This window comes from Cyrtonyx montezumae, unplaced genomic scaffold (assembly GCF_038088225.1).
Source record: "Cyrtonyx montezumae isolate F1298 unplaced genomic scaffold, pur_monq_1.0 scaffold_8, whole genome shotgun sequence".
NCBI lineage: Eukaryota > Metazoa > Chordata > Aves > Galliformes > Odontophoridae > Cyrtonyx > Cyrtonyx montezumae.
Genome location: NW_027072089.1, coordinates 111,495,002 through 111,519,097, shown reverse-complemented (window position 1 = coordinate 111,519,097; position 24,096 = coordinate 111,495,002). Strand labels below are relative to the sequence as shown.

At 52.1% G+C, this 24,096-nt stretch overlaps 4 protein-coding genes across 7 annotated transcripts in view; all 4 read right to left on the bottom strand.

Moving 5' to 3' along the window:
* HOXA3 (homeobox A3) overlaps positions 1-2,243 on the bottom strand; it is a 44,357-nt gene extending 42,114 nt beyond the window's left edge. For all 4 annotated transcript variants that reach the window (XM_065752915.1, XM_065752918.1, XM_065752916.1 and 1 more), the window contains exon 1: positions 1,935-2,243. The gene's annotated coding sequence lies outside the window, so the exon portion shown is untranslated. The remainder of the gene's footprint in view (positions 1-1,934) is intronic.
* A 1,031-nt stretch (positions 2,244-3,274) lies between these two features.
* HOXA7 (homeobox A7) lies at positions 3,275-6,709 on the bottom strand. The gene is made up of 2 exons (XM_065752937.1): positions 6,211-6,709; positions 3,275-5,119 (listed from the first exon to the last, which is right to left on the bottom strand). Exons 1-2 carry the CDS (start codon positions 6,584-6,586, stop codon positions 4,836-4,838), a joined length of 660 nt encoding a protein of 219 aa, XP_065609009.1. The 5' UTR covers positions 6,587-6,709; the 3' UTR covers positions 3,275-4,835.
* Positions 6,710-12,163: 5,454 nt separating this feature from the next.
* HOXA9 (homeobox A9) lies at positions 12,164-15,268 on the bottom strand. Its single transcript, XM_065752227.1, has 2 exons — positions 14,649-15,268; positions 12,164-13,701 (listed from the first exon to the last, which is right to left on the bottom strand). Exons 1-2 carry the CDS (start codon positions 15,190-15,192, stop codon positions 13,463-13,465), a joined length of 783 nt encoding a protein of 260 aa, XP_065608299.1. The 5' UTR covers positions 15,193-15,268; the 3' UTR covers positions 12,164-13,462.
* Positions 15,269-21,082: 5,814 nt separating this feature from the next.
* HOXA10 (homeobox A10) lies at positions 21,083-23,813 on the bottom strand. Its single transcript, XM_065753528.1, has 2 exons — positions 22,994-23,813; positions 21,083-21,651 (listed from the first exon to the last, which is right to left on the bottom strand). The coding sequence occupies exons 1-2, from the start codon at positions 23,811-23,813 to the stop codon at positions 21,377-21,379; spliced, it is 1,095 nt and encodes a 364-aa protein (XP_065609600.1). The 3' UTR covers positions 21,083-21,376.
* Positions 23,814-24,096: the final 283 nt, after the last annotated feature.

Here is a 24,096-nt window from a genome sequence, read left to right as displayed (position 1 = left end):
TTTTATTTACATTTTGCAGCATTGCTTATGCACTGATTTATTTCTCTTTCCTTTTCTTTTTCCTTTCCACCCCCACTTTTTTTTTTCCTTCTTTCTCTCCCAAGTTATCACTCGCATCCAAACCGAACAGTTCACATCCCGACCGCAGGCAACGAAAACACTTTTTTGTTGCCCCCATCATATCCAAAAGCACTCAGTGCTCCGTCCGCGCGGCCGGGCCGCGTTGGAGCCGTTTCGGTGACAGCCAAACGCTCCGCGCTGCGCTCTGTGCCGCACTCATATCCGCGCGCCCTCTGCGCTCCTCCCCCGCCCTCGGGCACCCCGAATCTCGGCACCCCGAGCTCTGCTCGCCCGGGCACATCCACCGCAGTTTTCCTGCCGTGGAAAGCAGAAGACAGCCGCAGCGTTTTGCCACAGAGCCCCTCGCTGCAGCCCCTGGTATCTCCCGGCCGTGCGTTTGTTTGCAGAGCTCCCCGCGTCCCACGTTCCCCCTCTCTTCAACCACAGGTACAGGTGCGGAGGCATTTCCCTTCCTAACTCTAAAACCCTCTTTCTCCTCGTACACAAAACCCCTTACAAACCATTCTCTGCTCGGCAGCATCCCCCCCCCCCCAATCCCTCCCTCCCTCCGCTCCCAACCCTTTAACTAAGCTCGAATCCAGGCGCTCCGGGCCGGCCGAGACGCCGCTCTGACCCGCGGGGCACTTGGGGGGGGGCGGCCCGGGGGACACAGACCGAGGGCCGCCCCCGGCTGACACAAACGCACACACCGAGGACACAGCGAAGGGAGGGGGCTGCGCAGTATCTGCCCACGGTCGCGATGCGGTAGGCCGGATTTCTCTTTAAGAAATGCTTCTTTTTGAATTATTATTCTTAATTTTTCTGGGGGGGGTTGGGGGGAGGCGGGGGTTAAGCCCCTGCGCGGTGCCGGCAGCAGCAGCAGCGCATTCTCCCGGCTCTGCCCCGCTCCCGGTGCCCGCCTCCGCCGCTCGGCCACGCCGTGGCAGCACTGAGCACCGCCGCCCGCAATAAATAATCCGCCGCTCGCCGCAGCCCCACTCCGCCGGGTACCGCAATGCAATGCAAATGCGCGGCTTCGGCGCCACAAACAGCGCTGCGAGCAGCTCACCCGTGATGGCTGTCACCGAGGGGCGGCGGCGGCGGGGGCCCGGGAGCCTTCCCCGGGGTGTGTGTGGGGGGGTGGGGGGCTGCGGGTGCCCGCAACCCACTCCCCGCTCGCAGCGAAACGAGAACGCGTTCAGCCCCGGCTCCGAGATCCGCTCCGTTCCGCTCCGCGCAGCCGGGCTGAGCGCTGCCGCAGCCTGAGCTCTGCACCACGGCGACCACCCGAGACAGACAACCAAAGGCACAGCCGCGCTCCGGGAAGAACCTTCCCCCGGACGTAGCAACGTTGTGCCGTGATCCCCCACCCCCGCCCCAAAACAGCCTTAAAATAATCACAGATAAATCACATCTAAATTTCAGCCGCCGCGGTGGAGCTTAAAGTTAACGCTGCGAAAGAAAAAATTTTCTTTTATATACGCATATATAAATCATCCTTTTTTTTTTTTTTTTCTTTTTTTCCTCTCTCCCTCGTGCCGGCAAAAATAATAAGAATAATAACACTATAATCCTTCCGGATTGATGCTCTAAACCTGAATTCTTAGAAAATAATCAGAATGCCACAGCGACCCCCTGGCAAAAGCAAACAGGAATAAACTTCGTGAAAAATCCACGCTTCCCGAATAAATAACAGCAAATCGGCATTTTATTCAGCACCTCTGCATGCACAGGTTAAATCGAAAGAAGCCGAGCTGCGGCCGCGTCTATTTCTGGCCGCTCACATTCGCATTCGCTTTAATTGCACATGTCTAATATCTCCCCGTATTAAAGCATGTTTCCCTGCTTACGGCAGTGTCATATACATTTCTCACCTTTTAGGTTCTGGCTCACAGGAGCCCCTGCGACTTTGACAGCTGTCGCTTTGGCTGCACAGGAGACGAATCGCCCTCCTTTTGGTGCCAGAAGAAGCAGGAAATTAGCCAGGTTGCAAGTTGAAAATCTGCCACGCCAGTGCTTTGAATCCAATATGCCACACCTTCCAGCGGGGGAACTGGAAATTGCCATCCCGGATCTGTGTTCTAGGCGGCTGCTTATGCCGAACCTCCGCACACTTTGTTCACTATTGCCTTACAAAGAGCAAATGAAATGGGGATTGAAAGCCAGAGAGATCCGAAGCAGGACAGAGCTCAGCAAAAGAATGCGGCTCTATTCTCGCAAGGGAAATTATAAAAAAGTTCATGTTCACGGTTACCATCCACATGACCGACAACGACCAATGGAAAAACCGAACAACTCATAAAGTTGTATTGCAAAGTTGTAAATTTTCATAAACAACAACGGATTTATGGCCTTTTCCTCATCACTAAGAAGAGGCAGGTCTTAGAGAGGCGCCATCTTACCACAGAGGCAGCCCCGGAGTTTTTTTTTTAACCAGACCTGGAGTTCGCACTAATTTTATTAAAATTGCAATTAGTACATCGGCGGGGACGGAGGGCGGCGGAAAAAGGGAACTTCTGTGCAGACGATGCTCTCGTTCTACCTGTGTTCGGCCGCCCGAATAAAGGGACATTTCGGGCTTTTTAAAGATCATTTTTATTTTAAATTTTATTTTTTATTTATATATATATTTTTTAATTTTTCATTTTTGATGGTTTTTTTTTTTCACTATTGTAAAATGTTTTCTCGCCTCGACGTCGCGCGGTACCTGTCCGAATTGACATCTTTCCTAAAGCGGGGTTGTTTTTCCCCTTTTTAACTCAATTCTCGTGCCCTCCGGCCCCGGAAAGCCGCCCGCCCGCAGCCGAGCCCTCACCCCGGGAAGTTTTGCCCTTCACTTTTTCCTCCTTCCCAAATCTGGTTTCCCTGCGTGCGAGTGGGGCTTCGTCACGGCCGCCTGGGCCGAGCTCGGGTTTTCTGGAGGAGCCCGGAGCTCGGTGGAAGGAAGCCCTGCCATAAAGAAGCTTTCCGCTTTATTAATCAACCACGCTGGGAGAAATAAATAAATAAATGTAAAAAAATAATAAAAAGCACGAAGTCGAGATAGAGAAATTGACAGATCGCTGTCCATTCGTCACCTTAGATTATTTTATTCCTTTCGATTATGGGGGGGGGGGGGAAAGATTGATGTGCTCGAATTTCTTTATTTGCACGTTAACTATTTTTTGTATTTTTTATCCTTCCTTCGACCCGTTTCCCTAATAAATGAACACAATTCATTGTCAACAAGCATCTTTATTTTCCGTGTGACATAAAACACATTTATCGTGGGAGATACTTGAACACGGTATCACTTCCAAAGAGAGTTCACAGACATATTTTTTTTCCACTTCCAATACTTACACGGCATATCCAAATGTTCACAACGAACACATCGAAACACATTGTAACATACAATTTTTTTAATCAACTTTAGCCAAACCTTCTAGACGGATTTATACAGAGTTCTGAACGATACGTCATGCGACAAAGTTTCCGAATTAATTACATACTTCCCAATTTATGACATGATCTTACAAATGAGCTCCAAGACAAATATAAATGACAAAGAAAAAAAAATCGTTCAAATATACAATATCTGCTATCGTAGGAAAATTCACGGTATTACATATTAACACGTTCGGATAATCAGGACAAACAGATATTTCAAAGGTGGTTACATGGTCATTTAAATTCACTTTGCCAAGAACACTTTCAGCTATATTGAGTAAGATCAACCCAGGATAAGGAAACGGCCATGAGCAGAGGCAGCCTAAGGTAGAAGCCCACGGTAGATATTAAACCGCTTTGTACAATATTGGCGTGTGTGTTCGCTCCCTCACTCGGAAAAGTAAAGGATCGCGGACAGAGATATATTGCAGCATATGGTTTTCATTAATAATTGCTTTGGAATAAATATATTATTTTAAATTTAAATATATTCAGCCTTTACGGTACCAAATTCTATACCAAAGCTATGGATGCGTGCTTTTCGAACGACTACACTTACGTTTCTAAAAGCATTTTGCAATTCACATTAGTACGTTATCTTCTTTTGACTACTAAAATACAGCATACTTTCGAAGATAGGTAGGCGGAGCAAGATATATAGGTAGTCTGAAAAATAGGTAGTACGACTCATTGCTGTGGATTGTAGTGGTTTGTGGCACATCTTTTTTTTTTCCCCTCGCTTGCTGTTTTACCTTTTGTTAGTGTAGCTGTTAGTTACGGTACTTTTCTAACAATAATTAAAAGAAAAGGAAAAGGAAAACTTAAAAATAAAAATAAAAAGGAAAGTGCAGAGCTACTTATTCAAAATTAGGTAGTTTTCCTTAATGTGAGCCTAATGCACTTCTCCCCTTTCATCGCGATCGGGACTATCGAGTCAGGTAGTTACTTCGGAAGGTCACGGTGTACTTTATGTGCAAGCAGCAGTCCTCGCACCGAAACGTCCCCGGGACAAACCCACCCGAGCGTGGGTGAACGAAAACTCAAATGATTGTAGGATGCTCTTAGGATATGCTACCTCGGGGGAGGTTTGGAGTGGACAGGAGAGGGGAGAGAGGGCTGGAAATCCAACCCAAGAGACGTTTTCATGTCTGCAAACGCTCGCTTGCAAGACAGAACTGAAGGGGAACTGATTACCTTTTTTTTTTTTTTTTTTTTTAATAAAAACAGTGAGTGTGTATCTCTCTCTCCTTTTTTTTTTTTTTTTCTCTCTCTCTCTTTAAAGGGAGCTTTTAGAGCTGTCACGTGCATACATTATTATAAGAGATTGCTTCCTCGAATGGGACTCCCTAGTCCTCCTCTTCTTCATCTTCTTCCACTTTCTCCACAGACGCTGCTGCTGACGTGGGCTCGTTGGGAGCCGGAGTGCTGGAGCTTTCCTCCTTGTGCTCCTTCTTCCACTTCATCCGCCGGTTCTGGAACCAGATCTTGATCTGCCGCTCAGTCAGGCAGAGGGCATGGGCGATCTCTATCCGCCGCCGACGAGTCAGATAGCGATTGAAGTGGAATTCCTTCTCCAGCTCCAGGGTCTGGTAGCGGGTGTAGGTCTGGCGCCCTCGCTTTCTATCGGGACCTGAAGGCAGGCAGGAACACACGCCCAGCAGTTAGGCAGGAAGAGAAGAGGAAAGTTCTATCTTTTTTGTTTTTACACACACACACACACACACACACCCCGCCCTTTTTTTTTCCCCCAACGTAAAGAAACAAACACCAAAACAGAAACAGCCCAAGCGAGAGTGAATAATCCCCTTTTCCCCTTCGCATCCCCACACCCCCCCTCACACACACACACATTGTCCTAACAAAGACATTTCAGCGACACGACCTGTTCTGCTCGAGCAAAGCGAAAATTAAGTTGCTCGAGACATAGAAAAAGTGGAGAGAAAGCATTCAGGAGAGGAGGTGGGGGAGGAAATTGCTTTTGGGAGGAGGAACTTTCCCCCGGGCGATATATTTCCCTAAAACCTTCCAGGCTTTTGCATTTCGCAAAGGGAAGTAAAGATCTAGAGGGAAGGCCGGGCCGTATTTATTTTATTTTTATGTTGGGGGCTCCCTCCACACACACATACACACACACACACCCCTCCCCGCTCCCCTACCCCGCCCGGATCGTAAACAATACCCCACGTTCAGCCCCAGAAGCGAGCTCTCGCTTTTCACACACACTCGCCCCCGGCCCCCCCCAACTCCCCCCTCCCTCCGCTTTCCTGTTCAGTCCATTTCTATAGATTCTTATCTCCGCGGAGGGGGCATGGGGCGAACGCGGCGCGGCCCGGCGGAGCCCCGGCACAGCCGTCCCTGCTCCCGGGCCCCCTTTCCCCCCCCCGGGCGGAGGTTTGTTGCCCGACTTCGGCGGAGGGCAGCGGGGACGCTCACCCGAGGGGGCTCTGCGAGTACGCAGCCAACTCTCCGCATTTCTGCAGCAAACAGCGCAAACAAACTCAATGCTAAAATTCCATAGCAAATGGAGTTAAATAAATTTACGAGGCTAGAACCCATTAATTGGGCAATAAAAAGTTTTATGATACTCATTTACATACAATGCCACGGGCTTTCTACGCAATGGCGCCTCGGCTATAATTAAAACCATCAAGGCTGTGCTGACAGTAATTTTGGCGACACGCTTTGCCTGGCTGCCACAGCTCCAGCCCCGCTCGCCCCTACCTGAAGACCTCATCCAGGGGTATATCCGGAAATTAGCCTCAGCCTGGTTGTGCAGGTTGCTTTCCTCCGCTTTCTCACAGCTGGGTTTGGTTAGGTCATTGCAGAGGACGGGAATGTTCTGATCAAAAGAGGAACAATGCAGGTTGTAGGCATCAGAGCCCAGGCTGTATCCGGAAGAGAACGGGCTTTGATATATGGTACTGTTCACATTGTACAAGCCGGGCATGGAGGAGGCGAAGGCACCCGCGCCTGGTCCATAGCCGCTTCTCTGGGAGTTGCTTGCAAAGGAGCAAGAAGTAGGCTCTGCATTTTGGAAAAGAGAAGCCCCCGCCGTATATTTGCTAAAAAGCGCATTCACATAATACGAAGAGCTCATAATTTTGACCTGTGATTTGTTGTCCGGCAGGCTTCAGTGTCGGTTTTACGAGGTAGCGTGATATATGATAACATTACACCCCCAGATTTACACCAAACCCCATTTTCTTTTGGACTGAGCTGCCTCCAGCACGTGACCGGTCATATGACGCCGCCCGCCAATCCCCGCCCGCCTCACAGGTGGTGCCGGCCGCGGCCCGCCGGTGCCCGGCCATGGACGGGGCCGCCGGGGCCGCCGCCGCCGCCCCGCGCCGTCGAGCCACCGCCCCTCGGCCCCCGACGGCACCGCCGCCGCCGCCGCGAGGGGGGAGCGCCCGAGCCCCGCTCCGCGGAACCGCTCTGCAGAGGCGGCGGAGGGAGGGGGGAGAGCCGGGGAGGGGTGGGCGGGCACCATGTGGTCCTCGTTAGACGGGGCGGGGGAGAAGGAGGGGGGGGGGGCAGGGGGAGAACGTTAAAAACAAAACAACTTGAAAGAAGTGAAAGCTCTCATTGTCTTTCTGTGATGTAAGCACGCAGAGGGGTCACTAAAATGCGCGGGGGGGGGGGGGGTGCTTGGGGTGCCATCAGCCGCGGGGTACACTGGCCACGTCCCGCCGCCTCGGAGGGTGCCAGAGCCCGAGCCAAACATAGGGGTGCGCGGAGCCCTCGGGGGGGCGGCCCGGCCCGGCCCGGCCCTCCTCCCCGGGAAGAAAGGGCAAGAGAAGAAACACAACCGCCCCCCGAATAAAGGCGACATACAACGGGTGGGAGAGGGAACGGTCAACTTCCTGAGAGCCTCAAAAAAAACAAAAAGAAAACAATATGCTGTATTCAAGGAGCCGCCTGCAAAAGCCTTCAGCCCTCAGCCTTATTGCTATTATTTTTTTCCTGCGCCCCTTTTACCTTTCCATCGTACGTACCTTACAGCCCCGTTCTTCTCAGCTCGTGGGGAACGCAGCCGGTTTTCTAAACCCCGGCTCCCCAACAATGCGAATGGCTCTGCATTGAGGATGCTGCGCCGTGCCCTTCCTTTAAACGGATCGTAAAATGAGTTTCCTTCCCTCAGACAGGGAGTCCTGGTAAAGACAGCTTTTACTGCCTGCCTGTATTGCACATCATAAACTGGAAGGAGCACAATGGAATTGCCCCGGAAATTCTCCTTTCAATTATAGTTTGGTGCCCCGTGTACAAAGACTTTCTCACCACTTAAAATTGTTCTTGGCGATATTTCGCACGGACCCTAAACTTTCCGTTTTGTAACCGTGGAACACCCTCTCCCCCCTCCCCCGCACACCTCCACGCTCGCCCTTGGGGAGCCTTTATGCGCGGTTATTGCAGCCCCATGAATACAGGTTTCTGACAGAAGCGAGTAAATTCTTAGAGTGAGATCCCCGAGATATTGCTGCCTCAGAGCATGCAAATGTGGCGGCTGTTCCTAGAGATGTGCCAAGCACGTGAAAACGCGCCTGATACTCGCAAGCGCAGGGGAGAATCTGGAGAAAAGGGCTCTGTGCGCGTTTATTCCGATTTTGGCAATATCGCTGCGGTCGATGTGGGAACATTCCGGCAGAAGAAGCTGCCGGAGGGGAAGAAAGGCCCAAGAAGTTAAACGAATGCGAAGCAAACAAGACAACGACTCAGAAGATCAAAGAAGCTGGAGTAGATGACATTAGACCAATAAATAGCTCCTCTGGTGACAACATACGAAGACGCAAGGAGAAAGAAACAGCGAACATAGCCGGTGTCTAGACTCAAATATTGATAACGGCGAAGCGAACAGAGGAGCCGGGCGCGTGTATTTCGGGTTCCGTGTGCCTGCAAAATAAGCGCTGCGATGCCGTTAGCTTTGCGGGGGTGTGTTGTGACCGCCGCCTTTTCTTCTATTTCGCTCGCAGCTTTTAATCTGCCAGCCCACAAATAATAATGGTTATAACGTCAAAATGCCTCCCACCCAACAAATCGTCAAAGCGGCTCCGGTTTGGCCCCCATCGCCTTATTTGCGCGCCCACCCCCCGCTTGTTCTCCCAACGGCGGCACAGCTCTGCTCGGAAATAGCCCCGAAATGTCTCATTCTGTCGCAAACAAACAACCCCGGGCACGGCCGCCTGCAAAACGCATTCAAATATATACATATATATATATATGTTACAGTCGAGGAAACAGCGAGCGAGCTGAGATTGCGAGGTTTCCGTCACCGCAATCTTCTCACACGCTTTAAAAATAATCCTCCAGGCGGGATTCATTGTATTTCTGATTTTCGTGGGAGAGCCGGGCGCCTCGCTCTGCTTCCACAGCTTTTCCGGGAAGTCAAAGGCAGCGATAAAAACGGTGCTCAGAAGTTACGCGCGACCTGGGAGCACTCCCCGGTTACGGCTCATGTGCCGAGAGGGATCGTGATGTGGTTCGCACTAGAAAGGATTTTTGTTGTTTTGGAATCTCGCCGTAATTTATCCCCGATTATAATGAAGCGCACTGTGCCAAGTTATTACTTCGTATGACGACGCATAAACACTTTTTAATTTCAGCGCAGTTTTACTGCCCTCGGAAAAAAAAATAAAAAGGAAAAAAATAAAGTATTAATCATAAGAAGTTTAACAACGCCATTGTAGACAAACATTTGATAGGAAGGCTCTTATTAGAAAGCGGGGAGTGGCTGCTGCTCTACATCCCTAGAAAGAATTAAATCTTTGCAGCGGGGTGGGGAAAAAATAGCACAGTGCGCACATTCCTTTCCGATGCTGAATTTCGATGTTAAGATATTGCCTTTGATTTAAGGAAATGTAAATAAAACGCAGAGAAAGTGGTTCTATTACAGAGCGCTGTTCAGCTTTTTTTTTTTTTCCTTTTTTTCTTGTCTGACTGTAACTTGAAAAACACGACGATCTTCCTTCAGAACACATTTTGTGCGTCCTCCCCTCCTGTTTCTGTTTTCTTTCCAATTACTTTTCCCCCCTTTCTTTTGGCAACATCTGAACACGCACTACCATTCCCCACTACTTCTAATTCTCAAGACCAGAAGCCAACGAAAGCAAAACGGAGAGAAATAGGAAAACGAGAGGGGGGAAATCAGAATAGCGGGCCAGAAGAAGTTAGGAGTGACTTTGGGATACGTCAAGTTTGCGGAGTACCCGACTGTTAGCATCTGTACGATATAAGTACAGCGTGTCCCACGAAGCGGGGGATTGCCGAGGACGCAGGCGGGGAGTTTTATTTGTACCAGAGACAGATGTTTGGAAATTTCCCCTCGCCGGTAAATAATTTTCAAATTAAAACTCCTCAGCGCTGCGTTTCCCGTCGTTGCGACTCGCTCCGAGGGCGGCCCCGTGCACACCGCATCTCCCCGGCAGGGCCGGGCGGACCCGGGAGCACCCCGATTCCTCTCTCCTCTGCCGTCCCCGCATTTTCCGAGCGTGTCATTTCTCACCGGGAAAGCGGGAGGCTCAGAGCGGGGCGAGGGGCTGGGGAAGGCTTGGACGGGCTCGCAGCTCAGTGCCGCGGCTCCGTCAGCTGGTAGGGAGCGGTGGGTGCTCCGAGAATAATAAAGCGGAACGCGGTGCGGGGCGAGCGTTCGCTGTGACCACGCACTGACGCTGCCCCGGTGCCCCAGTGAGAAGGGGATAAAGGGAAGAAAAAAAGAAAAAGATATAATAAAAATAAAAGAAGAAGAAAAACAAGGGGATAAAAAAAAAACCAGAGTAAAAATAGAAGGGGGGAAAAAAATGAACTCGGCCTTTGTTGACGCTCAGCCCGCGGCTCCGGCCCGCGATCTGCGCCCACACCGTCGACATTTTAGGCGCTGGCGGGAGGCGGCCGAGCGCTTGATGGCGGGCGGCTGCTCTTTCGCGGGCTCACAGCGCCACCTGCCGGCGCTCCGGCGCGCCGCCCGCCCGCCCGCCGCGCCCCGCGGAGCCGAACCGCGCAGGCGGCTCCGCTTCGGCCGCGCCCCACGGCTCCGCGTCCGCGCCTGGCCCGGCCCGGCCCGGCCGGGGGGGAGGCTCATAAAGGCTGTTATTTCCGCTCGCTCGCTTTATCTAAAACAGCCAGACAAAACAAATGAAAAGGCTTTTGTAGAAAATCTTAATTGTGGCTGGACAGTTGTAAACTCATTAAGGGCCGAATTCCAGACAGTTTGCAGACCCGTCATTTATTACACACTCTTAATGCTGATTCTTTGAAGTTGCCTCCGTCTGCAACAACAGAGGGCGTCCCAGCATCCCAAACACCGGCTCGGGGCTCAATTAGGGGCTTTTTTGTGTGTGCACGCCAGAACGAGCTCCTTTCACTAATTAGAACTCATCAAATCTTACCCCGGATTTCTTTTATTATTATTATTTTTTTTTTCAAGGTGAACCCGACAGGATTTTCCCCCCGCAGTTCTGCACATCTGTACGCTCCGTGCCGGCTCCCTACGTTCTGCCTTTCGCCCTGCAGCGTTTTACACCCCATAAACGGTTACAGCAGTCATTTTCTTTTATTGCGCTGCATGGCTCTGAATTTTCCTAACAACAACTTCTGCCAAGACCACAAGTGCGCTCCGTCTTATTTCGCTCTCGGTTCATATCTGTGCAATATATACGCTCCCACCCGACAGATCCACGCGGTCGGGGCGCGCAGAGCCGCCCCCGCGGGAACGCGTCCGCCCCAACGCGGCTGTAGCATTCGCAGACTCCACGATTTCTTTTGTTGCAGAGCCCGATTTGGCTCGGGGCGGCGGGGGAGGGGTGGGCGCAAGAGATGGGGGGGGTGGGGGGCACAGAAATCTCCCGCTCCGAAGAATCTCTCCCCTTCTTTCTGTTGTTGCTTTACGAAAAAAATAATCGGATTTTGCCTCCCCTGCTCCAGCCGTGCTCTTTTCCCTAGGCTGAACCAGAGAGTAAAATTGACACCATAAATTCTACCGTAATTGTCAGTAAAATTTTATCTCTCTCTGTCTCTCTATATACATACATAATCTGCGGCGCTAGTAAAATGCAGCGGCTTGTTTTTATTTGCCACGGGGCATGTAAAAATAAAAAAATAAAAAAATAAAAAATCCCCATCGCGAAGGCGAGGGGAGAAAGAAAGGGGCGACGTTCTCAATACCATATTTTTGCTTGGGCGATTATCTCCAGAAGGGGATTTAGAGTAGGCTCGGGGAGCGGGCTCCTTCCCCGTCTCGCTGCAGCGCGTTATCGAGGAGCAATGAAGCGGCCCGGTGTAAATGTCGCCGTCTGCACTGATTTACACGTCGGCCCGCTCCGAGGAGAGCTGCACGTTTCGGGTCGGTCCGCACCACCCCCGCCCCGCCGGAGGAATTTAATAAAATCGCCTTAACGTGAGCGTGAGCCCCCGCTCCCATTTGGAGGCTCTGCCGTTCTCCATCGCTAAGCGCAGGCTTCCGAAACGGTATCCGGGAGGGGGGAGCAGGGCCTCCCCCCCTCGGGGAACCAAAGGCGTTCCGGACCCATTTAGAGCCAAAAGAAGCCCAGTTTTCCCCTGAGCTGGGCTCTGCGTTTGTAGAACAGCATGCAAGTAGTCCCAGCTCGGCTCTCGGCCCCGCCAAGTCCGCTGGGGGCTCCGGGTAGAAATCCTTTCTTAAGAACCTTAAAACATCACGGAATAGAAAAGAATCAATATATTTTATTTGGCAAAAAGTTAAATATCATTTCAACACAACGATTTGGTCAGTAGGCCATGAGGTAACTATTTCAAAATAGACAGTGTACGTTCTGCATCAACATAACTTCCCGGATTTATTATTACTATTTTTTTTAATAAGCGATACAAATTTACAATAACCAAATGTAGGTTTTTATAGCGTATAATTTATTATCAATAAAATTAACCTTCATTACAATAACCATCAAATCATTCGATTAAAATTAAAACGTAAACCATAGGTAGTTACCCTTTCACATATACGTATAGCTCCGAAATCTGCTAACTGCTCACTGGTGCAAAAACAATAGTTAAGCTAGTCTGCTTAGTTACTTTTTCATATATAGATCATATATACAACTGACAAAGACAGTACGATATATATATCAACTGTGCATACTAAAACAACTCGCTTCGAAGTATTTTGAGAACCGTAATTCCCAGACATCCCGGACAAACTCTTTTTTCTACTTTTGTGTGTGTGTTTAAATTGGGATATATATAATATATATATTTTACAATCAAAGGTTAACTGTCTAATTATACAGAAAAGACTTAATACACTACAGAGCTATACTCTATGCAATTTTTATAATAAACAACCTGAGTTCAAATTGAATCCTAGCTTACACGATTACATCCGGTACAGCACCCAAGCACATAAATTGAGTCACAAACATAATTACCACAATAAAACACAGTGTTCAAGTATTAGAGCAGAGATCTCTCTGCCGCGCAAAGAGCGAATAAAATTAACTACGTTGACTAAACTATACAGTCCGTAAATAGTTGTGCATTATGAAAAGGTAGTTTTTGCTCGTCGTTCTTTCTTTTTTTTTTTTTCTCCTTTTTTTCATTCTTTTTTTTCTTAAGTGAAGAAACAGGTAGATTTATACAAGCTAGCTGAACAGCCGGTTCGTGCTAATGCCCCCTTTTTCTTTCCTATTAGAAAATGAAAAGTCTTACTGTACCTCTCCTGGCAACTGGCCTCTCCATGCTACTGTGACAAGCAAGGTACAATCGTAATCAGAATTTGCCTTGAGAAAAAAAAAAAAAAAAAAGAGGCCTGGACCCAGACGCATTGCATGGCAGGGCTCGAGGGGAGGATTTTTGTTGTTGTTGTTGTTGTTATTTTTTTGTTTGCTTTTTTGTTTGTTTGTTTGTTGTTCTTGTTGTTTTTTAACTTTATGCTTTTTTTTCTTTTTTCCTTTTCCTTTTTTTTTTTCTTTTTTCCCCCCCCCATTTAACCCTCGTATCCCCATCATTCGTCCTTTGCTCTGTCTTTGTTGATTTTCTTCATTTTCATCCTCCTGTTCTGAAACCAGATTTTCACTTGTCTCTCGGTGAGGTTGAGGAGCCTGGCCACCTCGTACCTGCGGTCCCTGGTGAGATACATATTGAACAGAAACTCCTTCTCCAGTTCCAGCGTCTGGTGCTTGGTGTAAGGGCAGCGCTTTTTCCGGGTGGACCTCGCATGGAGCCAGTTAGCAGCGGGGTTATCTGTGGGGGGAACGATAGGAGAAGTTGAGGCTCAGGGGGGGTGGCTGGGGGAAAGTCTTGGAGTCGGGTGCCCCTCGCCTTCCGCGGTGGGCACAGAGCACCCACATCCCCTCGCACGGAGGGGGGGGGGGGAGTCACGGGGACCCGTGGACGGCAGAGCCACGCCGCCCCCGCCTCCCTTCGCCTTTTTTATTGTTTGTAGGATGCAGTTTGAAAACACCCGTCCGCTTGCTCTCTGCTGGCTGACTCCTTCCTTCCTGCCCTCCCCGCAGCCCCTCCGAGTGCCAGCTCGACCGGAGAGGCGGCTCGTCCGAATTGGTTCTCTGTTACAATTCCCCCTTCTCCCGTGTCATCGCTGGCAGGACCCGGGGGGCTGACGAGCCAGCCCGCAGCCGCCGTCATTACAGCCTCGGGAGCTCAGGGCCCTTATTTGCATGGCGTTATTAGCAGGAGCAGCTCCGCTCCGCGGCCCCGCAGCGCCCAGCGCGGGCATTTCCGCCGGCAGGCGGAGGGGGAGGAGGGCACCGCGCAACGGCGGGGTTCCGGCCGTCGGCCCCGCGTTGCCCCCCCCCCCCTCGACCCCCGGCCCCGCAGCTCACATTCACATCCAATGCTTCTCGGGCACCCGCTCCGTGAGTGTAGCGGGAGGATGCGAGTATGTCCTGCGAAGTTGGCTTGGGGTGGCTGGGGGTGGGGGGGGGGGGGGGAGGCGGGAAGGGGAGGGAGAGAGGAGTGGGATTTTTTGCTAGTTTTTTCAGATTAGTATTTTTTATTATTATTTTGAGTCGCAGCCGCAGGGAGGGTTTTTGCTCTCCCCTCAGCCCTCAGAGCCGCAGCCGTCCCGGATCCCAGCAGAGCCCGCGAGGGGCAGCGCGGATCGCAGCCCCCCGAGCCCGCCCCGCGCCTTCTCCCCGGCCCCAAGCGCGTAGCCCCGCAGCCCCACTTACTTGGATCAATGTGTGGTTTCTCTCCGTTTGCCTCACTTTCTCCATTGTTTTCAGAGAATGCGCCTTCGTGGCTTTGCTTATCCCTATCAACTGGAGGAGAACCACAAGCATAATCAGACAGAGACAAAGTGTGAGTGTCAAACGTGGTACAGTCACCCCTTCTGGCCGCCAGCGGTTCAGGTTTAATGCCGTAATGCCTGCTGGTAGGTAACCCGGGGAAGGACAAGGAGCCCGGCACAGGCTCGAGCCACGAACGCATGTACCTGCCGTCGGGCGGTGCCACGGGCGCCTGGTGGTGCGCGTAGGGGTGGTACACGGCGGGGACGCCGCTGGCGCCGGCGGGGTGCGCGGGGCTCCAGGGGGGGCCGAAGACGGGCGCCTTGGGCTGGAAGCTGCATGGGGCCAGCTCGGGGTGCTCGGCCAGCGCCGGGCGCGGCGGCGGCCCCAGCGGCGCGGGTGCGTAGCGGGGGGCCGCCAGCTCGTCCCCCTCCGGCACCAGGAAGGAGTCCACGTAGTAGTTGCTGAGGGTCCCGGGGGCCGACATGGCGCGGCGCGGCGCGGGCGCCCGACCCGCCGCAATTCGGGGCTGCGGCTTTTCACGTAACAACTTGGTGCTGGCGGAGAAGTAGAGTCAGTAATAAGTTGGGGGCAGCCCGGGCGCCCATTGGCTGCCCCGGTCACGTGGCGGGGGAGCAGAACAATAAAGTATAAATCAGTCCGCGGGCTATTAATGGGTCAGTGTTTTCCAGCCATAATTTTTATAGCGAGGCCATATGTTTTTATGCAAAGGGATATTTGAGTTATACGGCGGAGTTTGTTTTAATTGCGGCCAACTGAGATTAAAAGATCGGATTCCGCATTACGGTCGTCGTCCCCCCCTCTTTCTTTCTCTCCTCTCCCTCTCTGTCCCCCTCTCTCCTTCTTTTTTTTTTTTTTTTTTCCTTTTCGTTTAAGCGGACTATTTTATATCATAATTAATCATCCCATCAGTGAGTCGTTTTCCCTGCGAAAAAAAAAAAAACCGCCAAGAAAAACCCAAACCCTTGCGATCGGAGACCTTCACATAAAATTATACAACAATTGAAGCAATAAAAAGGAGCAAAATAGCAGTTGCGGCGCACTGTATTTAAATATATATTTATTATATTTCATAAGGAGTTATTGTTTCGGAAGCCACGGGGTTGTTATTAAGTCAGTAACTATGAGCGCCCTCATTTGCATCGCTGTGTTTCGCAGCCGTAAAAATTTACGAGTGCTCGGAAAGGTTAAATTATACCATTGTGTTTCGTTTGGGAGCTCCCTGTAAATAATCCCGTTCCGTTCCGCGCTAAGCGGGACCGGCAACGAAAAGTTAAACCCAGCGCATCCCACGGCCGGAGCTGCTCCGCGGGGCCTTCAGAGGACCGGGGGAGGACCGGGGCAGAGGGATTCGGTCCCCCTCGGCTCGGGCTGAGAGCGGCAGTGACCGAAGCCCCCTCCTCGCTCGGCCCTGCCCTTGGACCACCTCCCCCCCACGGCGGAGGGGCCGCCGAGAGCGGGGCAGCAGCGTTGCTCTCCCCGATTTATTCTTAACTATGCAGGGAAGCGGCGGGAGGGAAAGGGGAGGAAAAGCGCGGTGTGCCCTGTGCAAAGAGAGGCACCGCTCACGGAGGGGAGGATATAAGAGGGTCTCTCGCGTTCGGCCGCCCCGCGGAACCGAGCTGACGGGCAAAGCGGAGTTATTGATTTGGCCGCAGGACGCGCGCTGGAAACCGAGCGGAGGGTTACGGTCCTCCGCGGAAGGAGGGGAGGGAGCGGGGGAAAGCGAGGCGCGGCCAGATCCAAGGCCAGTGTTAGGGATTAAAAGGGGCTGAGCTGCGCGCCCGCGCCGCCGCCGGTGCCCGACCCTCCGGCGGACACGCGGTGGAGCGGGGTCCGGGGGGAGCCCCGAAATCCCCGCAGGAGGCTCGGGGTGCTCGGGATGTGCTGCTGTGAAAACAGAGCCCCGCAAATGGAAGGGAAGGCCGAGCAAGAATTAAAATCACGTGTAAATGTCGTGCATGCAAAAGTGTGGTTCTAATTAGTTTTACATGGCTGTGTGGGCCGCTTCTCTCCCTCTCTCTCCCCTCTCTCTTTCTCGCTTTTTCTTTTCATGTCCTCCCAACAGTTTAGTCAGAAATCGCGCGGAGATCCCATTTTAACGACGCTCTCTCCCCATTCAGGATTACAAAGGCCCATAATGAAACTATTATGCCCTATTAGAGTTCGAAAATTATAAAACACTTGCAGGATCCCCGCAAACAGGGAGCCCGTTATTTTCGAGCAATTCAAAAAATGCACATAAAGATCTCCTCCGCTGTTTTTTGTGGCCGTTGTATAGACACGCCGTAATAGCAAAAAATAATTGTGTTTCTTTCCTGGAAAGACGGAACTCGACGTCATTTATATTTATTATTAAGAGTCAGCTGTGGTGAAATGTGATTGTAGAACTTCCTTTTTCCATTCAGAAAAAATAATCTTAGCTGCAGGAGTCCTGGATGTTTATATTCGAATTTGGGTTCTCAACTTGCAGCGGGTTTCATTTTTTTGGTTCCTCACCAAAAATAATAGCAAATGAATAACAATAACAATAACGTTTAAAAGAACGTGCCTGCATTTTTATTTCCCTGTAAAATTCGGAACGTGTTCGCTGCCAACACCCGAGCGGCAGGAGAGGCTGTGCGGAAAGCGGGAGTTAAAATATGGCAAATAATTACGGGCGTTTTTCACGCGGTCACAGCGCTGCTAATAGCGCTCGAGCGTTCGCCTCTCTTTTCGACCTTTTAGGCTCAGTTTTCCCCGAAGTACGTTTCTCATACGAGCCACGAGAGCTCGTGGGAGCCCGCACGGCTTTCGCACGGTTTGCATTGCCAATTATCGCACGATTTGGGGCGGCAGACCCCAGGAAGGACCGACCAGCCGTCCCACTGCGGTACGAAATCGGAATTTCCAGGCATGAAGCACCGTTCTCGTGGCTGAATAAAACCCCTCCCGGCCTCCGTCCCGGCAGAGCGAAACCCGCAGCGTTCCCATCCCGCTGGCTGCGGCAGGAAGCGCGCCTCTGCGAGGGGCAGAGCTCCGCGGCCGCGGGCTTTGCGCGGGTTTTGCGCTGGAATGCCGCCTCTCCTTTTTCCTGCCGCTGAGAACGAGCCGGACAGAACCCACCGGCGCGGAGCGGTGCTTTGGCACAGCGGGCAGAAAGAATGACTCAGAGTTTGGGGGAAGCGGTCCAAAAGCGGAGCGACGTGAATCCAACGGGATATAAAGCACAGAGAAGCTGTGCATGAAGGCTACAGAGGCGCGCACACACTGTAAATACACCGCCGGTACGTACACAGAGCAGGGCAGCCCGACAGCAGCACGGTGCGCACAGGCAGACACGAGCACTGCTGTCGGACTGCGGTGTACACATCTGGCCCAGCCGAGGCGTCTCCCACGAAGATCCAGCTAGGGTAGGTCTGCCTCAAATCCGCTATCTAACCGCTCTCCGTTTCTGGAGAATCACACCCAAAGTTTTTCTTTTTCTTTTCTCTTTTTTTTTTTTCTTTTAAGCAGAAAGAATCGATCAGACATTTAGGAAAACAGACGGGGAAGAAAAAAAAAAAAAGGGGGGGGGGGAATAGAAAGACAAACCCAACCCCGCAGGAGTGCCTTTCCCTGCCCGTTCCCGTGCCCGCCTTTCCCTGGCTCGGAGCACGCTGCCCGCCCCCGCCGCGGGCGCCGCGGACACAAAAGGCATCGGGCGCGGCGCGGCGGAGCGGCGGCGGCGACGGAGGGCCCGGAGAGGTCGCTGTTGCCCGTTCCGCCGCCGCGGAGAGCGGCCCCGGGCGCGCCGCAATCGTGATCGTAACCGAGGCCTTGTGGGCCTCGCGGCGCTGAGCCCGGGGGAGCGGGCCCGACGGAGGGGGCTCGGGGCTCTGCGGTCAGCCCCCGGGAGCCCGAGCGGGCGAGAGCGGCCGGAGGGGAGCGCAGCCCCCGGGCCCCGCGTGGAGAGGGGCTGCCCGGCTCGGTCTCTCCCCTCCCCCGGGCGGCCGAGAGCTTTTCACCCTCCGTTTCTGAATAAATCCAGGCGGAAAAATAAAAGCCTCCCCCCACACACACCATCCCCCCTACCCCCCCTCCGCCCGAGCTCTACCCACGCCGAGCGGAATGCAAAAACGCACCTGACCTTGAATGCAGCCTACGAGAGATATGAAAATCCCGCAAGCAGGCAGGGACTCGCTTAGGAGCTAGCTAACCTTGAAGAACTTGTCAAGCTTCCCCCCTCGGCTGCCGTGTTTATCTGAGGAATCAAAGGAGCCTCCGTTGCAGATGGGGAACAATGGCATTGGGACTTGACGCCTACAGATAACTTCGGCGCTAAGACTTCTTCGGGCACAAAAGACCCTCGCACCAAGCATACCTGGTGATGATATCAACTGAAGTAATTAAGGCAGTTTCGTGCTGTAGAGAGAAAGGTGGAGCCCCAACAACATGAAACTACCTAAACCACAGAGCAGTTCTCAGGCGCTAATAATTACTTTCCCCATAGCCGTGGTCTTTAACGCAAGGATCCCGCTACGGAAATAAAACCAGAAACGTGACCCCGCCGTCCCTCTCGCCCCCCGCGCACCCCGCCGGGCCCCCCGCACCCCCCGGCCGGGTTCAGGGAAACAGAGAAATAGCATCAGAACCCCTCTGAGGGCGGCTTTCGCCTCTCCATGCAGATGGGAAGGCCGTCCGCTGCGATGTTACATCATAAAAAGCTAACGGCTCCCTCTAAGCCCGGGTTCAAAGTCTCCCCCCTCCTCCCAGCACACCACATACCCGGGAAGAAAGCTGGAGCTGTCGCTCCTCTGCCAGCCCTCGTTGTGCCTTCCCTTTGTGAGAGCCCCCGCTAGCACAGCATGCAGTGAAGGAGGGAGGATGCAAAGGCGGCCCGGGGGGAATAAGTGCTCCCGCATGCAGCCAGGTAGAGAACAGCCTCGTCTGAGGGGGCCCGGTGGCACGGAGGCGGCTCTCACCTCCCCCCTCCCCATGCGCTCACCTTCACGGTTTCTTCAGAGCCCACCGAGACAAAGCTACAGTTTGTCACCGTCCTCGGCAGCTAAAGATCTCCGCACGCTCGTAGGTGTTCGATTAAAAGGGAAAGAAAAATAAAAATCTCTTCCCTACCCTCAAGAAATAGTAATTTGCCTCCTCAGTCTGTGCAGCTCCTCAGTCAACTGAAACCACTCGTTCAAGACAGCAACAATCCAGATATACTAGCAAGTCATAAAACTGAACAAAAGCCGACAAACCTTAGAGCACCATCGCTATATGGCCCAGACAAATTACGACCGTCTAGGTAATATTTAAATAGATTCCTAAAGTAATTGCAGGGGGTTTAGGCAACTATTCCTGTTGTAAAAGTTCTTGAAGACATAAAGTAGAACCTGAGGATAAACAGTCACAAAAAGAGGTAAAATTAAAAGGATTCATTCCACGTTTTTTATTCTTCTATGAGAACATAAACATCGTCTTTTTCACGCACAGCAGCATTACAATATTAATTTATTCCGATTTAAGGTAAGAACTAGATATAGCTAGAACTAACATTTATAATAACGATAGAATGCATTTGCTTAAAACGGTATCAGCGTTTTAATAATAATAGACATTTATACATATCTGTATTTATAGTTTTTCCCCTTCTTTCTTTCTTCTTTTTAAAATCTCTTTCTAATTTTTTTTCACCTATACGCTTGACCCTTTGATGCACGTAACTTCACAGTATAAAGGAAGACGGACGAACTCTCCCTCGCTATCTCAGGCTCTGGCTCAGAAAGTCCTTTTGATGTTCAGGATGTACACTTTTCAGTGAAATTAGTGAGGAAAAAGTGACGACTTTTTTTTCTCAAGGGGGAATCTTTGTGTGCTTATCCCGTGTTACCAGCGGTAACGCTATTTATCGACCAAAAAAAATCACTAATTCCACATATTTAAGCAAAACTACATTACGTAAATATCTACAACCAGAAAGAGAGAGAGAAATTCAGAGGTAAGTGTCATAATTTAGTCCATGAGAGAGACGAACTTTTTTATATCTTTAAAGAGAAGAGATTTCATTTTCCTGGCCAATTTCAAAGCCGTAATATTGACTTTCAAGGTAAAGAACAAAAAATCGCTCTTAACACCGGTTCCCATGAAGCCCTTTTAAAGGATGCCTGCATTTCATTATTGCAAGTCCTGCTTTGGGAAGGATAAAGGGGGAGGGGGAAAACAAGGAAAACGGAGAGGGAAAAAGCTGAGCTCCCAATATATAGAAATACGGCACGGCTTAAATAATTCATTCCGAAGCTACTTACAGTCCGAGTTACACCGCCTATATTTTAAAAGAATGCGCCTCTAACCGAGCTCGTTTGCTTTTTTCGGAGGGACACGAAGTGGAGGGGGGGGAGGGGGGGGTTGGGGGAAGATATTCGCAACTCCTGAAATCCTATTTCTGGGTTTTCAAAGCTTGAAAGAGCAAAGCGGGCCCGAGGAAGGCTGCAGGAACCGAGGAGGCTCACACATGGCCCTCAGCATTAGCATGGCTTTCTTCCGCTCCCCCCGCTGCCCCGAAGCAGCTATTAAGAGTTTAAGGACATACTGAGAACGTCTAAAATCGTTAATCCATACAGGTGCGGATGACTACAGCCTAGGAAAATGATACTGGCTCTTTAAACCATAAAGATGTGTTTATAGGTTCATCAAGAGAAATTAAAGTTGGCTGTGAGCTCCCGAATCCTATTCTCTCTGTTCATTTTCTTCAGTTTCATTCTGCGGTTCTGAAACCAGATTTTAACTTGTCTGTCTGTGAGGTGGACTGTGCGGCTGATCTCTAGGCGACGCTCACGAGTCAGGTACATATTGAACAGAAACTCCTTTTCCAGCTCGAGAGTTTGATGCTTGGTATAGGGGCACCGTTTCTTTCGGCCACTTTTTGCGGTTAGCCAGTTTGCTGCATTTTCTCCTTTTGAATTGCCTAGTTTTGAGAAAGTAAAAGAGGGACATTACCAGCGGGTAGGAGGCAAATAGCTGGGGAGGGAGGGTGGAAAGTGTGTGCGGGTGCGTGTGCATACAAGGGCTCGCTCCTCCAGAGCTGGGATGTGGGGGCCTTCCGGGAGCTCCAAAGCGCTCTCCTAAAGGCCCTGGGGCTGCACCGGGGGCAGCCTTTCCTCTGCTGGTATGCTCGGAGGGGAGTCCAGCTCTGACCCCCCGACATGGGCTTCTCCCCTCTCCGACCCCGCCGTTCCTAGGGGGGCGGCTCGATGCGGGGCCTGGAGCCTTTCCACCCTCCCAAGACACCTGCTTCCAAAAACAAAAGCCACCCAAAACCTGCGGATCTGAACTTTACGAGCGTGCTCTGGGAGCTGAAAACAAGGTGAGCTGCAGGGCCGGAGCCCCCTGTCTCCAGCCCCGGACTGCCTCACCGTGACCTTCCGCTCTCCCACGAACTGGGAGGAAAATAAAAATTAAAAAAGAAAAAAAATCACCCCTTCCAGGGTGGGAATTCCTATCTCTGGAACCGCCTGGGAAAGAAGTAACATCAATCCCTTGATGGATCGGAGAGGCTCACAGGCGTGGGGCTGACTCTCTAGGAGCTTTCCTTTGCTTGCTTTTCGTTTTGATCTTTAATTTTTTTTTTAATTATTCTTTTCCAACGGGGCGCCTGAAGGAATAACAGGGCGTCTGAAATGCAGCCAGAGAGGAGTGCCTGGAAAGCCTGCAGCCCACGGAAGGGGAGCTAAGCTTTCACCATGGGGACCGGAGAGGGAAATAAATAGGCGAATGAATAAATAACAACCCTGTTATCTAGTGTAGACGCTGAAGGATATTCGCGGTGCATTCATCAGTCTAATTTGATAGCAGTTCATAGATGGCACATTTCAGCGCGGCTGTTATTCCGAAAAGCATTCTGGATCGTAAAATATAACTTACCGCGTTAATAGGTTTATTTATTGGCACTGCCTATTGCTTATTTTGGATGCCTTACAAACATCTCTGTTATCTGGTAGGCACCTTCCCATTGCAGGGGAAAGACTGATCTCGTTTTTCTATACGTTTAAGTCGCACGCAGGCGAAAGTTGCCCGGAGCGGAGGCTCTCGGGGTTTTAAACTATAGGACGGACGTTAATTTTTACGGCAACCCCGTGCCCGAATATTACAAAGTTCAGAAGGTCACCGCGAGCAGCGCTTCTTGGCAGCCCCGCGAGGCAGCCGGGATCCTCCTTTCGCTTCGTGACGCTCCTCGACCGCGTTTCCTTTTTTGTTATTATTACCGTTATCACCGCTTCCTAAGCCTCACCCCACCGTGGTTCGCTTACCTACGGGCTCCTTCTCGGGAGAGGCCTTGCTGCCCTCCGACGGCGCGGGGGAGAGCTCCTCGGCGGTGGACGACGAAGCGCGGGTCTCGTCCTCCCGCTGGGAGCCGCACGCCGAGGGGCTGGGGGAGCGCTCCTCGTCCTCCCTCCTGCCCGCCTCCGGCACGGGCGGCCCCGACGGCGGCGGCTGGAAGCGGGCGGGGGGCTGCGGAGCGAAGGGGGCTGCCCCCGCCGGCCCCGCGCCGTAGCCCTTGGAGGTGCCGTAAGCCTGGGAGAGGCGGAAGTAGCCCGGGACCGGCACCCCGGTGCCGTTGGCGGAGGGGCTGACCTCGGCGTTCAGCCGCGGGAAGGGAGCGAGGTCGGCGGCGGCCGAGCCCTTGGGGCATTTCTCTGAGTCATAGAGGCAGTAGGAGCTCTCCTCCTTAATGTTTTGAGCGAAGGAGCACGAGGTGGCCTGCTGGCTCTCCGGCTCTTCCATGCGACAGGAGCGGGGCGGGTCTAGCCACACTTCCATCCCCGACACGTAGGGGTGCGAGGTGGGGACCATGCTTTGAGAAGTACCTTCATTGCGTTTGCCCAGGACGGGGAACAGTCCGCAGCCCTGCAGCCCGTAGGACAGCTCGGACGCCTGTGGCAGGTAGAGCCCGCTGCCCGGGTAGTAGCCTCCTCCTCCTCCGCCTCCGCCTCCTGCTCCCGCCGCGTCCCCTCTGCCCGCGCTGATCAACGAGTCCACCAGGAAAGAGTTTGCAGCCGGGCTCTCGGAGCATGACATTGTTGTGGAATAATTTGGCGAAGGGAGCGGATAGCCCTTCCTGGCTGACATTTCTTGTGCAAAACATGCTGAATATGATTAGAGATACCCCCGCACCGCGGCGAACGCTTGCAGCCAATGGAAGCCCGGGCCTCCCCAGCAACCCCTCCCCGTCTGGTTTCGTATGCACCGAGCTGCTCTCAGGTCGACCTCTGAATTTGGGATATGGATGGATATTAATGTGTGATATGGATTTCCAGCCACACGCGCACGTGCGGAGCCGCGCGGCGGGGCAGGGCCGGAGCGGGGCAGGCGGCGGCTCCCGGCTCCATCCGCTCTGCCCCACGCACCGCTC

Bases quoted from the DNA above. Each gene is read 5' to 3' on its own strand.
- HOXA7 (XM_065752937.1), bottom strand. From the start codon at position 6,586: ATGAGCTCTTCGTATTATGTGAATGCGCTTTTTAGCAAATATACGGCG. The intron at 5,120-6,210 runs GTAGGGGCGAGC...GCCTGCCTTCAG, and splicing joins CCCCTGGATGAGGTCTTCAG to GTCCCGATAGAAAGCGAGGG.
- HOXA9 (XM_065752227.1), bottom strand. From the start codon at position 15,192: ATGTCGGCCCCCGGGACCCTCAGCAACTACTACGTGGACTCCTTCCTG. The intron at 13,702-14,648 runs GTAAGTGGGGCT...TTCCCCCCACAG, and splicing joins GAAACCACACATTGATCCAA to ATAACCCCGCTGCTAACTGG.
- HOXA10 (XM_065753528.1), bottom strand. From the start codon at position 23,813: ATGTCAGCCAGGAAGGGCTATCCGCTCCCTTCGCCAAATTATTCCACA. The intron at 21,652-22,993 runs GTAAGCGAACCA...TCTCAAAACTAG, and splicing joins TCCCGAGAAGGAGCCCGTAG to GCAATTCAAAAGGAGAAAAT.